Source organism: Genypterus blacodes, unplaced genomic scaffold (genome assembly GCF_046128005.1).
Source record: "Genypterus blacodes isolate CSIRO-AG114 ecotype Tasmania unplaced genomic scaffold, CSIRO-AGI_Gbla_v1 ptg000076l_1, whole genome shotgun sequence".
Taxonomy (NCBI): domain Eukaryota; kingdom Metazoa; phylum Chordata; class Actinopteri; order Ophidiiformes; family Ophidiidae; genus Genypterus; species Genypterus blacodes.
Genome location: NW_027466885.1, coordinates 8,274,926 through 8,288,527, shown reverse-complemented (window position 1 = coordinate 8,288,527; position 13,602 = coordinate 8,274,926). Strand labels below are relative to the sequence as shown.

Sequence of the window (13,602 nt, the reverse complement as noted above, 5' to 3'; positions counted from 1 at the left end):
ATGGGAACTACAGGTAATTCCCTGAATTACAAGGAATGTGAAGGGAAATTGTGATAGTGATATGTGGACAGACATAAAATGTGAAATATGAAAGGTATAGAATTAGTAAAATCAGTAATAACATTGTTTTGTTTTCTTTGAGATTAATATGATGTGAATTCGTTGGTGTAAGCTTGACACTGAAAATGTAAACAGAAAAAAAAAGCTCATGTTGCTGAATTTAGGTGCATTTTGATACAAAATGAGTGTTTGATATCGACATTTTGTAAATGTTCACACAGAAGACGCATATTCAGCTGGTTTGGTTGGAGAATCAGCCATGTGGATAAATGTTACTAATTATGTAAAAGTAGCAAAAGAAATCGTCAAAGTAGCTCTCAGAGGCAAAACGGTTGGAGACCACTGCTTTGAATACACAATAACATGAATCCAACATATTGTAGTGAACGGATGAATGGAGGCAGAAGATGTTATCTTTCATCTATTAACAATGTGTGTCATTTCATCCACTGTGCTGTTAAACAAATCTATGAAGCCATCAAAGCTGCAGCGTCAATTGGAGACAAACCACAGCCACTTAAAAGACAAACCTGTTGAATACTTCCAAACTAGTCTCAAATCCCTCCAAAGTCAACAGACATTGATGAGAAAATCTATGTTTATACATGGCACTAGGCCCAGTTTGATATAAAACACAATTTTATACAATATATAAAGTAGGGGGCACCCGCTCCATCTCTTGGGGGTCCTTGGCCTGAAAAACGTTGAAGACCCCTGATCTAGAATGCGGCTTGAATCGCTTACAGTCGCTCTCCCTCCTCATCCTCTACACACGTCAATTCTATACTTTCGTCTTCTGCACACCCAGAACATTAACTCCCTGCCCCATCCCCCAATTGATCATCTTCGCCCTTGCCTTGCTCTACGTCGCCCATGCAAACAGCACAAAACGGCAATCGGCTTCATCGGATGATTGAGTTTTTTGGGGAAGTGAATGAGTCCTTCCTGTCTTTCTGCGGCGGCGGAGCATAATGAACAGACGGACTGGACAAAGAAAAGAGTCATTACTATTCAGGCAAACGTCCGTCTGCCCGTCTTGCCAACATCACTCACTCCCTGGGGACAGGAGCTCAATCTGATCACTGTCCTCCATTTCAATGCAGCACTTACTGCCGAGGAGGATCGACGATCCTCGACACACACACACGCACACACACACACACACACACACACACACACACACACACACACACACACACACACACACACACACACACACACACACACACACACACACACACACACACACACACACACACACACACACACACACACACACACACACACACACACACACGGTTTAATATCAACCATGCACCTTTAATGCACCTGAACCTAAAATGTTCAGCTCAGGACTGCAACAGCTGGATTAGCAAACTGGACCCACGCCAGTTCTGTGTTTGTTCTTGTTACTTTCTGCTACCAGTGTAACCAACCCTCCAAAAGGAATGAATTGAGCTGCAACCCAAAACTTAAAAAGTTAGTTCCAGAATGTTTATCAGTGATCTTTTACAGCCCTCAGGCTCCCTAAATGACAGAAGTGGTTTTCCGGCTGAACTGCACTCCGCTGCCACATTAATTCGCTTTAGGTGAAACGAGCACCTGGGGGTTTGTTTACTTTTATGGCACTGGAGATTTCATCAAAATCACACACACACACACACACACACACACACACACACACACACACACACACACACACACACACACACACACACACACACACACACACACACACACACACACACACACACACACACACACACACACACAAATTGCAACAAACCGTTTTCCTTTGACCCCAAAACAAACAGCTCCTGACATTTGTCCAGCGGAAGAAATGACTACAGACCTGCACAATCTGCTGCAAAGATAACAACTAATGGCTCAGATTCAGGCTAGACTCCCTCTGCAGAGAAATGAGTCTGTCTTGTTTATCTGGAGGTGGAAAAAGCTAAGCAGTGATCAGTCGGCCTCCAGCTGACCCTCCAATGCTAAAGCTAAATGCGTAAATACAGGTCAGGTAATTGAGGAGGAACGCAACTGCTCAGTCAGCCGGAAAACGCCGAAGTGGAGTCTGAACTGTGGAAGTGAGTGCTACGCCGGTTGTCAGTATCTCATCAGACGATCCCGTGGGCTCAGCAGCTCCAGGGGACGGCAGAGCTGTGTGGACGCTGTTTTGTCACAATCCGGGGAAATCTGGATCCTGCTCGATCTAACGCACCAAAACCACCGTCTGCTCAGAACACACGGCAGACAATCAGACTAACTTACAAACTTGGAGAAGCGTTTGGGGTTGAGGCTGCGAAAGGGAAGGCGAGGAAGGAATAGAGCTAGAAAGCGAGAGAGCGAGAGTGAGAAGGAAGGGAAAACAAGGTAATTGCATGTTACCATAAATTATGTAATTTAGGGCTGCACCTAACGATTATTTTTTTAACAATTGATCTACAGATTATTTTTTCGATTACTCGATTAATCTATAGATTATATTTATTAGGCAATATAACAATTGTTTCCCCAAAAATAATAATCGAACTTATCTCGACGTATTTGCGTCGTCGAGTAGTCAATTTACGTTGACGCGTCACCCCACCTCTAATGTAATTATGTTTCCATAGAGTGTCTTCACAGAGATAGTTTATTTATCATGTTGCATGCAATTTTCTAGCACCCCCTCTTACATATCACACACACAAACACATGCATTACAGAGGGGGTGCAGGGCAGCCATTTTTCGGCACCCATGGAGCAGTTTGGGGTTCAGTGCCTTGCTCATGTGCACCTCGGCAGTGCTCTGGAGGCAAACTGGCAACTCACCAGCTACCAGTCTGCTAACTTGGTCCACACAGGGGACTCGAACCGGTGACCCTACGGTTCCCAGCTGTCGACCCAGCAGACTGAGCTACTGCCGCCCCCCAATGTCGCCAATGTCCGACTGCTCTTATTTGAGGTTTGTGCAGAGAATCAAAACAATTGAATTTCGAAAATCCCTTGAGGAAAATGACTCACAAATAAATTGGACTTTATCAAGAAGTAGTTTTAAGGTTTAGTTGTTGTATGCTAGATTCTCTGTGTTCACAATATTTACTTCTGCTCTAATGTCAGCACAATAAACATCCAGGCATGATGTCTCAGTATGTTGCTGGTGTGCATGAAGTGTGCAGACTCATACTGGAATGTGTCAAAATTTGTGTAGAAGAAAAAGAAAGAAAGAAAGAAAGAAAGAAAGAAAGAAAGAAAGAAAGAAAGAAAGAAAGAGAGAGAGAGAGCGAAAGAGAGAGAGAGAGACGGCATGAATCCAGTATGCGTAAGCATGCTCGTGTATAATTGCAATGGTCAGGGGGGCAATATATCTGTCTGTTAATTAAACTTTGATTATATTAAATATCATCTACTAAGGGCCATATTAAAGACTAATTAGAAATCACAGAGTCTGAAGCAGCTGTGCAGATCACCTGAACAGCCCGAAGACAGGGAAGCAAATTAAAGTGTAACCATGGCGATCTGAAGTCAAACAGTGAACTCGGTGAACTGTTTTCCTGAGGAAGGGGTTTCTCTTATGCAACACAGCTTGGCCATGGTAACATCATTCGCTGCTGGCATTGTGAAGTCCAGTGTAAAAGTCTCAGAAGTCAAATGTACAGATTTAAAAATGAAATTAGGCGATTACACTGTGGCGTAAACCGTTACTGTGAGTATTAATTCAAGTGCAGGTCTATCCAAGTGTGGAATGTCATGACTAACAGATGTGAACGGCCAATAAACCTCAAAATAGGGCTGCAGAAAAGGACCACCAATAGCAACACAGCTAATCTCAGGCCGTTTCATGGTAAACCGCGCCACATGTCAACATAGCACCCGACGCTGGATCATGGCACAGAGTAAACACCTTTGACAGTGAAGGGAAAGGATAAATACTTGTCTGTTTCACACAATGGGGCCATTCAACCACCCTAACACACACACACAAATCTGCACAGGAATCGTTACTGTGGTATGATTTCAGATGACTTAACTTAAGGTCAGAAGTTCAGTCTGGGAGACGAGCGTCACGGAAAAGACCATTAAACTCCTTTGCAGAGCCGTTCCACAGGCGAACCATCAGTATTCCTGTCCTTGTTTGACCGAAAATGAAATCTAAGATGTTGTGAAAGGACATGACCTCAGGCCTGAGTGCCTTTGTCGTGAGGTTAATCTGTCCCATTTAGTGCTTCCTTAATAGGACGGATGACACGGTGGCCCAAAGGGACAGTCCGGTAGAGAAGGGCAATATCCTCCCACTGCTCTAAAATCCAATTACTCCAATTTATCAATCTGTATGAATAAAGAGCCGTTTGGGAGGAAGACCACCGCAAGCACTGGCTCAAAAATAACAACATGGTGTGTGTGTGTGTGTGTGTGTGTGTGTGTGTGTGTGTGTGTGTGTGTGTGTGTGTGTGTGTGTGTGTTTTCCTCTGCTGAAGAAGCCAAGAGGATAAATAGCAGAGAAAATAGAGGTCAGCCCTCCCTCTGACAGAGCGACATCCTCTGCCACCATCTGTCAAAAGGATGCCGCCCCCCCCCCGCTGTGACTCCTGCCCCTCACCTGCCACTACATTTACAACCTGAGACACAAACAACGGATGACAAATGGCCAAAAGGACTCGGAAGCATACGTCACACTCTTCAAATCGGTCCCCATTCATTACCTCAGAATCAGCGATAAAGCAACTTGAATCATTTATGGTTGATACATTATTATATATATTGGATTTTGGGTTGCCAGGTTGTGAACATAACAAAAAAGCTGCCCTTGAAATTATAGCTATCTCGGCTTTTTGTCCACATGGTAACCATTTCACCTATAACAGTTCTATATGTTCATAAACTAGTCTGTGTCCTCTCAGCACGACTCGCCTGAACGCCAATTTGTATTTTATCAGCACTTTACGTGAAAAACCCTCGCTCTTTATCTGACTAATTAAACCCGTTGGTGCAAAACGTCATCCTGTGACGACCAGACGCAATTGATTCGGGAGACGGCACTGCATAATTAAACTGGGAATTTCCGGAGAGAGAGAAAGCGAGCGAGAGAGTTTGACCTCCACAAAATCACTGAGACTTACTCACAGAGCAGCTGCCGGACTATTTTTTGCCGATACAAGTGAATTCCCTCACAGAAATGTCAAAATGATTCAGCACCATGTCAGACAGTGGATGAGAGCAGATTGCTTCCAAGAGACACCAGCATCTTCTCACCTCACACACAGACGGCAGCTGCTGATAAGCATTTCCCCTCGTCATCATCTCCTACTATTCTTCTTTGGTGGTGCTTGTTTGTTAAGGAGGCCCACGATTGTGCTCCCGTGTGTCTCGCTGCTCCATAATGAGGACAGCCGCTGTGACAGAGGGGGCCAGAGGTTGAGGCCCTCACACTCTCGAATTGGCAGAATGGATCTCTCAACCTTCCGCAGGAGAGCAAGGAGAGCTGGATGCAAAATATTGCAAGCAGCATCCGCTTACGTCCGGTATCGTCCAATACTTACTGACACTTTAGCAACACTAACTAGGCTTACAGGTAGAGGATAATTATATTTACATATTTATGACTGCAACATATTTATGAGACAGAAGGCAATATCCGTTAAGTGTTTCAATGTTTCTTATTATTCAGCATAGGGGGGAATTAAAATGGAGCATTTGAAGTGCCGGCTGAGACATATAAAACATCCCGTGAATCCTTCAACAGGGTAATTTACAACACTGCAGGGCTGACTTCACCCAAGCAGGAAAAACAAATGTCAGCCATGCGTGGAGGAGAAAACCCAGAGGGAGAGGGAGAGAGAGAGAGAGAGAGAGAGAGAGAGGGAGAACTACCTGCTCACATCCTCCACCACCGTCTGCTGCAGACAAGCTTGCTAATTTCCTATTAATACATAAACTGTGATACATCGGCCGTAATATGCCGCATGAAACTTATTGTACCCGACGGGTTGCGGCAATGCTGAGAACTGCGAAGTGCTACACAGATTCGTCTTAACCGACTGTACAAAACTGAGCCGTGGGCTCCACACACAGCTGGAGACACCTATTACATCAGATCTACCTGTGACATTACAATCTATACTGGAGACTTGCACCATTGGGGAGATACTAACATCTAACAGCTACTAAAAATAAAAATTCAAAAAGGGAGGAAGTTATATCTCAGATGTGTACTTGTATGAGAGCACTTTAAGCAGCTGTTGAACACTTTTGGGACTCTTAGTTTGCATTGAACTCAACCCTGTTTGCTTTTTACACATGTCTTGAAAAAGTCCAAATAATTCAATAAGGATTTTTTTAAAAGAGCCTGATTGCGATGAGGAACTGCTGCTTCCATTCATCTCCTCGCAGTGAACAGCAGGAAAAGTGGCTTTAAAGCTGATTAATTAGTTTTTGATCATTCAGCAGTGTCAACGGCAGCTGTTTATACATCCTTCATTTGGGAATTCAGCACCGGCGGAGGACACTGCAACTTTAAGTGTTCAACACATGGCAACACATGACATGATGAATAAAGTATCTTATCTTATCCACTCAAGGAACATGCAACCGCAGATGATCAGCCTTCAACTCAGGGGAAGGTACTCTGATAATCTCCTGGGCTCAAAATCTGGGAATGTAATTATGTTTACAAAATTACAGGGTACAACCACGGTTACAAACGAAAACCAAAAACACAGTTTATATCATGCTGCGAGACACTGGAGCCGTTTCCCCCTGCAAGTCTTACTGAAACATCGCAAATGAGACAATCGGATGGCCAAACCCCTATGGAGGCCTGTCCCAACCACACTGCATCTCCCAAATACAGACGAGCCAGCCAGGAGAGGAGGAAGAGGAGAGGAGAGAAGGAGGAACGAACCTGTATTTATGGAATGTTAAGTAAGACGCAGTGACAGCAGCAGGACGTCTTCTCTCCTTATCGGCTCTCCTCAAATCACCCCGCGCCCCCGCCAGTGTATAAAAACCACAGAAGAACAAACCCGCCCGTCTCTCACCTCAGCCTCTCCTCCTCCTTCTTCCGCAGCTTCATGTCCCGCTGCACCACTTTGAGGACATGCTCCGCCTCGTCGTCTGTCAGGCCTGACAGGTCCAGCTTCCGGCCCATCGTTCCCCGGCGGCGCCACCTCGCGCCGGCACGCTGGCTGCTAGTCGTAATCGCGAGGGGGAGAGGCGGGGCCACTGCTGCTCTGGAGGCCGAGGTTGGGAGCACCCTGGAAGACCGAGAGGCAGAGCGCGGGGTCAGAGAGGTCGGGTCATCATTTCATCTACCCATCTCCTCCACACCCTGAGGAAATGGGTAGCCATCGTTTTTGACCTCTTTCAGCAGAGGAAATAACACCTTGAAAATAATTTCAGCATTAAATCAATACCTCTCTGACTCACTAAACACTGACTATCAGAAACTTTTTAAAGCTATTGCAGTGGTGATGAATTGAATTGAGCAATGAGGGGAAACCTAATACCTTGACCACTTGTGCACACAAAGGGCTGGTTTTGTGATATACATACAGCCAATAGAGGTCACTTTATAATAAATTTACCTAATAATAATTAAGAGAATAACCTTTGCAGGAAGATTGCATAGACGGGTTGACTGAAGGGTTGACTGACACAAAAACTACAACAACAACTTTCCTTCCTTAATAGTTCCCCGATCACAGACACCTTTGCATTCTAAACTGGAATTGTTATGCGTGTGTTGGCTTTTTGTGGGTGTTTTGACTGGATCATATTTTTCGCAGCAAAGCTGTGAAAGATGACAGTCAGTCAGCTGTCAACAATAACACACATGGCAGTTACAGGGCATCAGACATCATGTTATTGTGCGGCCTGTAATCTTGTTATCTGTTGCTGTGGAGGGTGTAGATCTTGAATCAGTGCCTGGTTTGTGGGACAGTGTGTGTGTGTGTGTGTGTGTGTGTGTGTGTGTGTGTGTGTGTGTGTGTGTGTGTGTGTGAGTGGCTAGTTTCTAATGCAAATATACTTTGCACATTGTACATATCTGGCTGAGATACAGTCGCAGTGTGAGCGCCTTGCATAAGTGTTTCCTTTCCTTATACAAATAAGATATCCTGATAGAAAGAATCTTAATGACAAATGACAGAATGTGATCCGGTTTAATGTTAGATTACACTACAACTCCAAGTGCTCCGTAACAGGGAAGACCTGACTGAGGTTTGTGTCCAAACTGATGTAAGGACGAGACTGACTGATTGACTGATGCAGCCAGATGGACAGAAGACAGCGGGGACAGAGGGGGAACGGTAGACAAGATGGTGGAAGAGAGATGGAGAGACAGAGAATAAGAGGCACGACAGGGTGAGGAGGGACAGACAGATGGGGAGGCAGTGGCTCAGTGGGTAGTGCTTCCGCTTGGGAACCGGAGGGTTGCCGGTTCGAGCCCCTGCCGAGGTGCCCCTGGGCAAGGCACGGAACCCTCAATTGCTCCCCCCTCTGCGAAGGGTGGTAATGTAATGTAAGTCGCTTTGGATAAAATGATCGTAATGAGACAGAAGGAGAAGGTCCATTAAGTGTGGTGTCTGGTGGAAAAGAGCAACGGTGACCCAAAAGGCCAGACAATAACAGTACATCCGTTCTATTATTCTGCCAATGCAAAGCTCATGCATGGAGAAGCTCCTCTGTCAACTCAGCACAGCTTGGGAATTCTCACTAAGTGAAGCATCTAAAGACGGGTTTGATGTCTGTTTAAACTGAGATAGAAGCAACAGGCAAAGCACCTGGTGAACAAGAGAGACATGATCAACTCCACCATTTGTAGAAGAGTTTGATAGGCTGGATTTTCCTTGAGAATCAAATAATCTACATTTAAATTTGAGGTGTGGGAAACCAGAGGATGCAACCTTTTCACTTTGTCCCTACAGAGATCTCCATCAGGTCCTTCTATGAGTCATTCTTACAGCAGGTGTATATAAAAACCTAACCCATGAGAATGTGTGTGAGTGTGTATGTGTGTTCTTACAAATGCAAACACACACACACACCCTCTCAGAGCCAAAGAAAGAGCTTTTGTCGCATTCATGCTACTGCCGGGGAAAAGCTGTGAAATCTCTCAGCCAGAGTAATCTGGTTTCACGCCGTGTAAATATGCACTGTCGCAACGTCGTATACGCGCTCCTCATTCAGCCGCCCAGATAAGAGGGCCTGCACTTTGCTGTTTAGCACAAACACGCGGACACACTAAGGAATGGCAGGGATGCCCCGGCCGCCGCCTGTCTCCCAGACAAACTCAACACCTTCTATGCACAGTGGGGATGACTCTTAGTTATTATTGTGAGTCAATAAATCTTTATATTATAACAGAAGTGTCTGATTGTTTTGAATGTTTGTATGATTCAACCCTTTGCCACATCAAGACCCACCCTTCCAGACTGATTTCAAGCGCAAAACTAAACCTTCAATTGTTCCCATTTAATTAATTAATAAAATCGATAATTTTAATTTCTAAGTAAGATTTATGGTGAATCTTTGAGGCTTAGGTCCCCATTATATCTGTCAATTTCTGATAACAGCAGGACGTCTTCTCTCCTTCTCGGCTCTCCTCAAATCACCTCGGTACCCTACAGTGTATAAAAACCAGAGAAGCAGAACAAACCCCGCCTATCTCTGACCACAGCCTCTCGTTCTTCTTCCGCAGCTTCATGTCCCGCTGCACCACTTGGAGGACGTGCTTCAGGCCCGACTTTTAAATAAGGGGTGGTTCCCTGAGAACTTTAATTTCTTCAAGTAATTATTTTTATTTAATCTTATTTTAATTTTATTTTGATAGCAATATTTGATAAAGTGAAAACACCAACACCCTGTACCCAAGAAACCCACCATTACCTGCCTGAACGACTACTGCCCTGTAGCACTGACATCCACCATCATGAAGTACTTCGAACGGCTAGACAGAACCCAATGTGTTCCACCCTTTCTGACACCCTGGACCCCTTTCAATTCACCTATCGGCAACACAGATCCACCGACGACGCCATCACCCTGACGGTGCAACACCACCCTCTCCCACCTGGATAAGGTGGACACATACGTAAGGATGCTGTTTGTAGACTACAGCTCAGCATTCAACACAATTGTGCCCTGCTAGCAAGTCCCTAAGCTCAGGATCCTGGGTCTTAACAACTCCCTTTGCAGCTGGGTCCTGGACTTCCTGACGGACTGGCCCAAAGTGGTGAGAATGGCTAACCTCACCTCCTCCAAACACGCCCTGAGAACTGGAGCCCCCCAAGGCTGCGTACTCAGCCCCCTGCTATGTGCCCTGTTCACACAAGTCGGCAAGACAAATGAGATGATTGTGGACTACAGGAAAAGGCAGGAGGGGCAAGCCCCCATTCACATCAATGGGGCTGAGGGGGGGAGAGTTTCCCATTTTAAGTTCCTCGGTGTACACGTCAGCGACGATCTCACGGCCTTGTATCGGCCCCGGGACATTATTTTGTGGCCCCCTACCTGACATCAAAGTTTAGTGTTTTTCTCACACGCTCCTTTTTGCCGAGTCGTTGCGCGAGTCATTGCACTGGCCGTTTTGTTTTTTGTTAGTTTTTTATCACTTATGGGCTACCGTAGCTCAGGCTCGTGGCCGCTTCCGGTGGTGTTTGTTGACAAGTTAGCCAACGCAAATTAGCAAAGTTAGTCACTTGGTTGAAACGTGTTTTTGGAGTGACACCAAGTGGAAGGAAAATATATCCTGTCAGTCTGTCCGGAAAAGAAGTTCCAGTTTAGCAACATCAGCCTTTCAGCCAACACAGTAGTAGAGCGCATTTCTGACCTGTCAGCTAACATATAAGGGGCAGCAGTAGCTCAGTCCATAGGGATTCAGCTTGGGAACCGGAGGGTCGCCGGTTGGAGTCCCGTATGGACCAAGTAAGTGGAATGGTAGCTGGTGAGTTGCCAGTTCGCCTCCAGGGCACTGACGAGGTACCCCTGAGCAAGGCACCGAACCCCCAACGGCTCTGTAATGCATGTGTTTGTAGGTGTGTGATATGAGGGGGGTGCAAGATAAATCTCAATTGCAATTTGCTGTGAATTGCATGCAAAATGACGATTAATAAAGTATCTTAAAATCTTAAAATCTTATACGATCAACTGCGTGAGGAAGCCAAACATTTCCGTGTATACTCAGTCGCTCTTGATGTGAGCACAGACGTCACTGGCAATGCACAGCCCGCAATGTATGTCCGTGGTGTTTATTTCCTCCAAAAAGGCGTGGAACTAGAGTCAGCATATGAGGATGTGCTCTACTTCACCAAGGTACGTTGGCTCAGCAGGGGAAACGTCTTGAAGAGGTTTTTTGAGTTGAGAGGCTGAACAGGCTGTTCCTGTGCTAAGTGATCCCAAATGGCTCATGGACTTAGCTTTTATTGTTGACATCACACAAGCTGAATGTACTGAACAAGAATTTACAAGGCCAGGGGCAGCTTGTCAGTGTTGCCTATGACAACGTCAGAGCATTCTCCACAAAACTTGTGTTATGGAAAGCCCAGCTCTCTCAGACAAACCTCTGCCATTTCCCAGCATGCAAGGCACTCATGGATGGGGGCACACCATTCAGTGGTGAGAAGTATCCTGATGCCATTGTAAAGCTACAGGAGGAGTTTGATCACAGGTTTGCAGACTTCAAGCCACACAGAGCCACTTTTAAAATTTTTGCTGACCGCTTCTCCTTCGATGTGCAAGATGCCCCTCCTATGCTTCAAATGGAGCCAATTGACCTGCAGTGCAATTCTGAACTCAAAGCCAAGTTCAGGGAGGTGAGTGAAAAAAGCAGACAAGCTTGGACAATTTTTGAGAGAATTGCCCCCCACCTTCCCTGAGCTTTCCAGGATGTTCAAGCGGACCATGTGCCTTTTTGGGAGCACATATCTGTGTCAAAAGCTTTTCTCCACCATGAACTTTATTAGGTCGAAGTACAGGTCCAAACTTACTGATGAGCATCTTCAAGCAATACTGAGGATCTCAATTGCTTCCTCCCTCAAGCCAAATGTGGCTCAGCTGTCTAAGAGGAAGCGCTGCCAGGTTTCTGGCAGCAAGGAGTAGGCAAGAGAAGCCTATGTTCTGAAGAAGTGTTCCTGTTCTGAACTGTTATTAATAAAGATTGAGAAGATTAGATCAGTTAGGGTTAGTTTTTTTTTGGAATACTTGCCCAGCCTCACCCAGACTCTACCTCCAGTGGCCCCCAGGAAAATTGAGTTTGAGACCCCTGGTCTAGACCTTCTGTCACGGCAGAGAAAACTGCCCAGAAACGCCTGTACTTCCTGAGGAGACTCAAGAAGTTTGGCATGTCTACTAAAACTCTCTGCAACTTCTACAGGTGTACCGTCGAGAGCATCCTCTCCGGCTACATTACTGCTTGGTATGGCAGCTGCTCTGCTGAGGACTGCAAGGCCCTCTAGAGGGTGGTAAAGACAGCGGAGAACATCGTTGGCTCCAACCCCCCCCATGCAAGGCATCTATCACACACAATGCCTCAGAAAAGCACAGAAAATCACAAAGGACCACAGCCACCCATCACATGGACTGTTTACCCTTGTGCCATCTGGTAGACGCTACCGGAGCATCCAGGCACGGACTACCAGACGCAAAAACAGGCCAGGCCATCAGGCTCCTTAACCAGTGACTTTGCACTACAGTATATTATCACTTTACACTCTGTTATCATTGGCACTAATGCCACTTTAGATTTATTTATTTGTAATAGTCTGTATATATTTTTTTTAATTCTGTTGTTATTCAGTCTGGTCTGCACTTTAATTCCATTTTCTGTAATGCTTAGTACTTTGCACAAATTGCCCTAATTGCCCTAATTGCACAAATTTCAATATGCTGCTGTTGTTGCCACGTCACAAAGAATGTCAATGTACAGTATGACCCTGTGTCTTACTGTGCAAATGACTTGAAACTGAAACACTTTGCCATACCAGGAGCAGCAAATGCCAGTGCACACACCCGTGTATGAATGTGAGCAGCCTCCAATCCAAATCGAAGCACTTTGTCTCGCAGGGAATTAAACAACAGTACAGATAAAACTTTACACATTACGCACTATTTTTAAACCTTATATTTCCCTATATTTTAACATTTAAAATACACCAAAAAGGTCACAAAATGCCACCTAGAGACCTAGAGTATGTTTTGTCACAGAACTTGAGTCCAGAGCAAAAACGTCACTTTAGAGTCCTAACAGCTAGACAATCAGAGTGTGTATTAGTGAGTGAGTGAGCGGCTGGTCTAATGTTCTGGTCTTTAGTTTTGTCCGTGTTACTTTCCTACTATATGAGGGACATAAATGCATCATTATCATGCAATCATTACTGCATAGCCACAAGGGAAGTAAATGATTCAGGCCTTGCATTTATGGTGGTGGTGTCAAGGACGGATATGGGGCATCTTCTATGTCTGTGTTTGTGTGTGTGTTTGTGTGTTTGTGTGTGTGTGTGTGTGTGTGTGTGTGAGTGTATCTGCCACACAGAGATTTAGGGGCCACTGTACACAGAATTT

The 13,602-nt window shown here is 45.2% G+C and overlaps 1 protein-coding gene across 1 annotated transcript in view; it reads right to left on the bottom strand.

The window, feature by feature from the left end:
• Positions 1 to 7,192, bottom strand: part of myripb (myosin VIIA and Rab interacting protein b) — a 68,772-nt gene extending 61,580 nt beyond the window's left edge. Inside the window, exon 1 of the mRNA XM_076158375.1 lies at positions 7,083 to 7,192. Within this exon, the coding sequence (XP_076014490.1) occupies positions 7,083 to 7,192 (110 nt within the window). The remainder of the gene's footprint in view (positions 1 to 7,082) is intronic.
• Between the last annotated feature and the right edge of the window lie 6,410 nt (positions 7,193 to 13,602).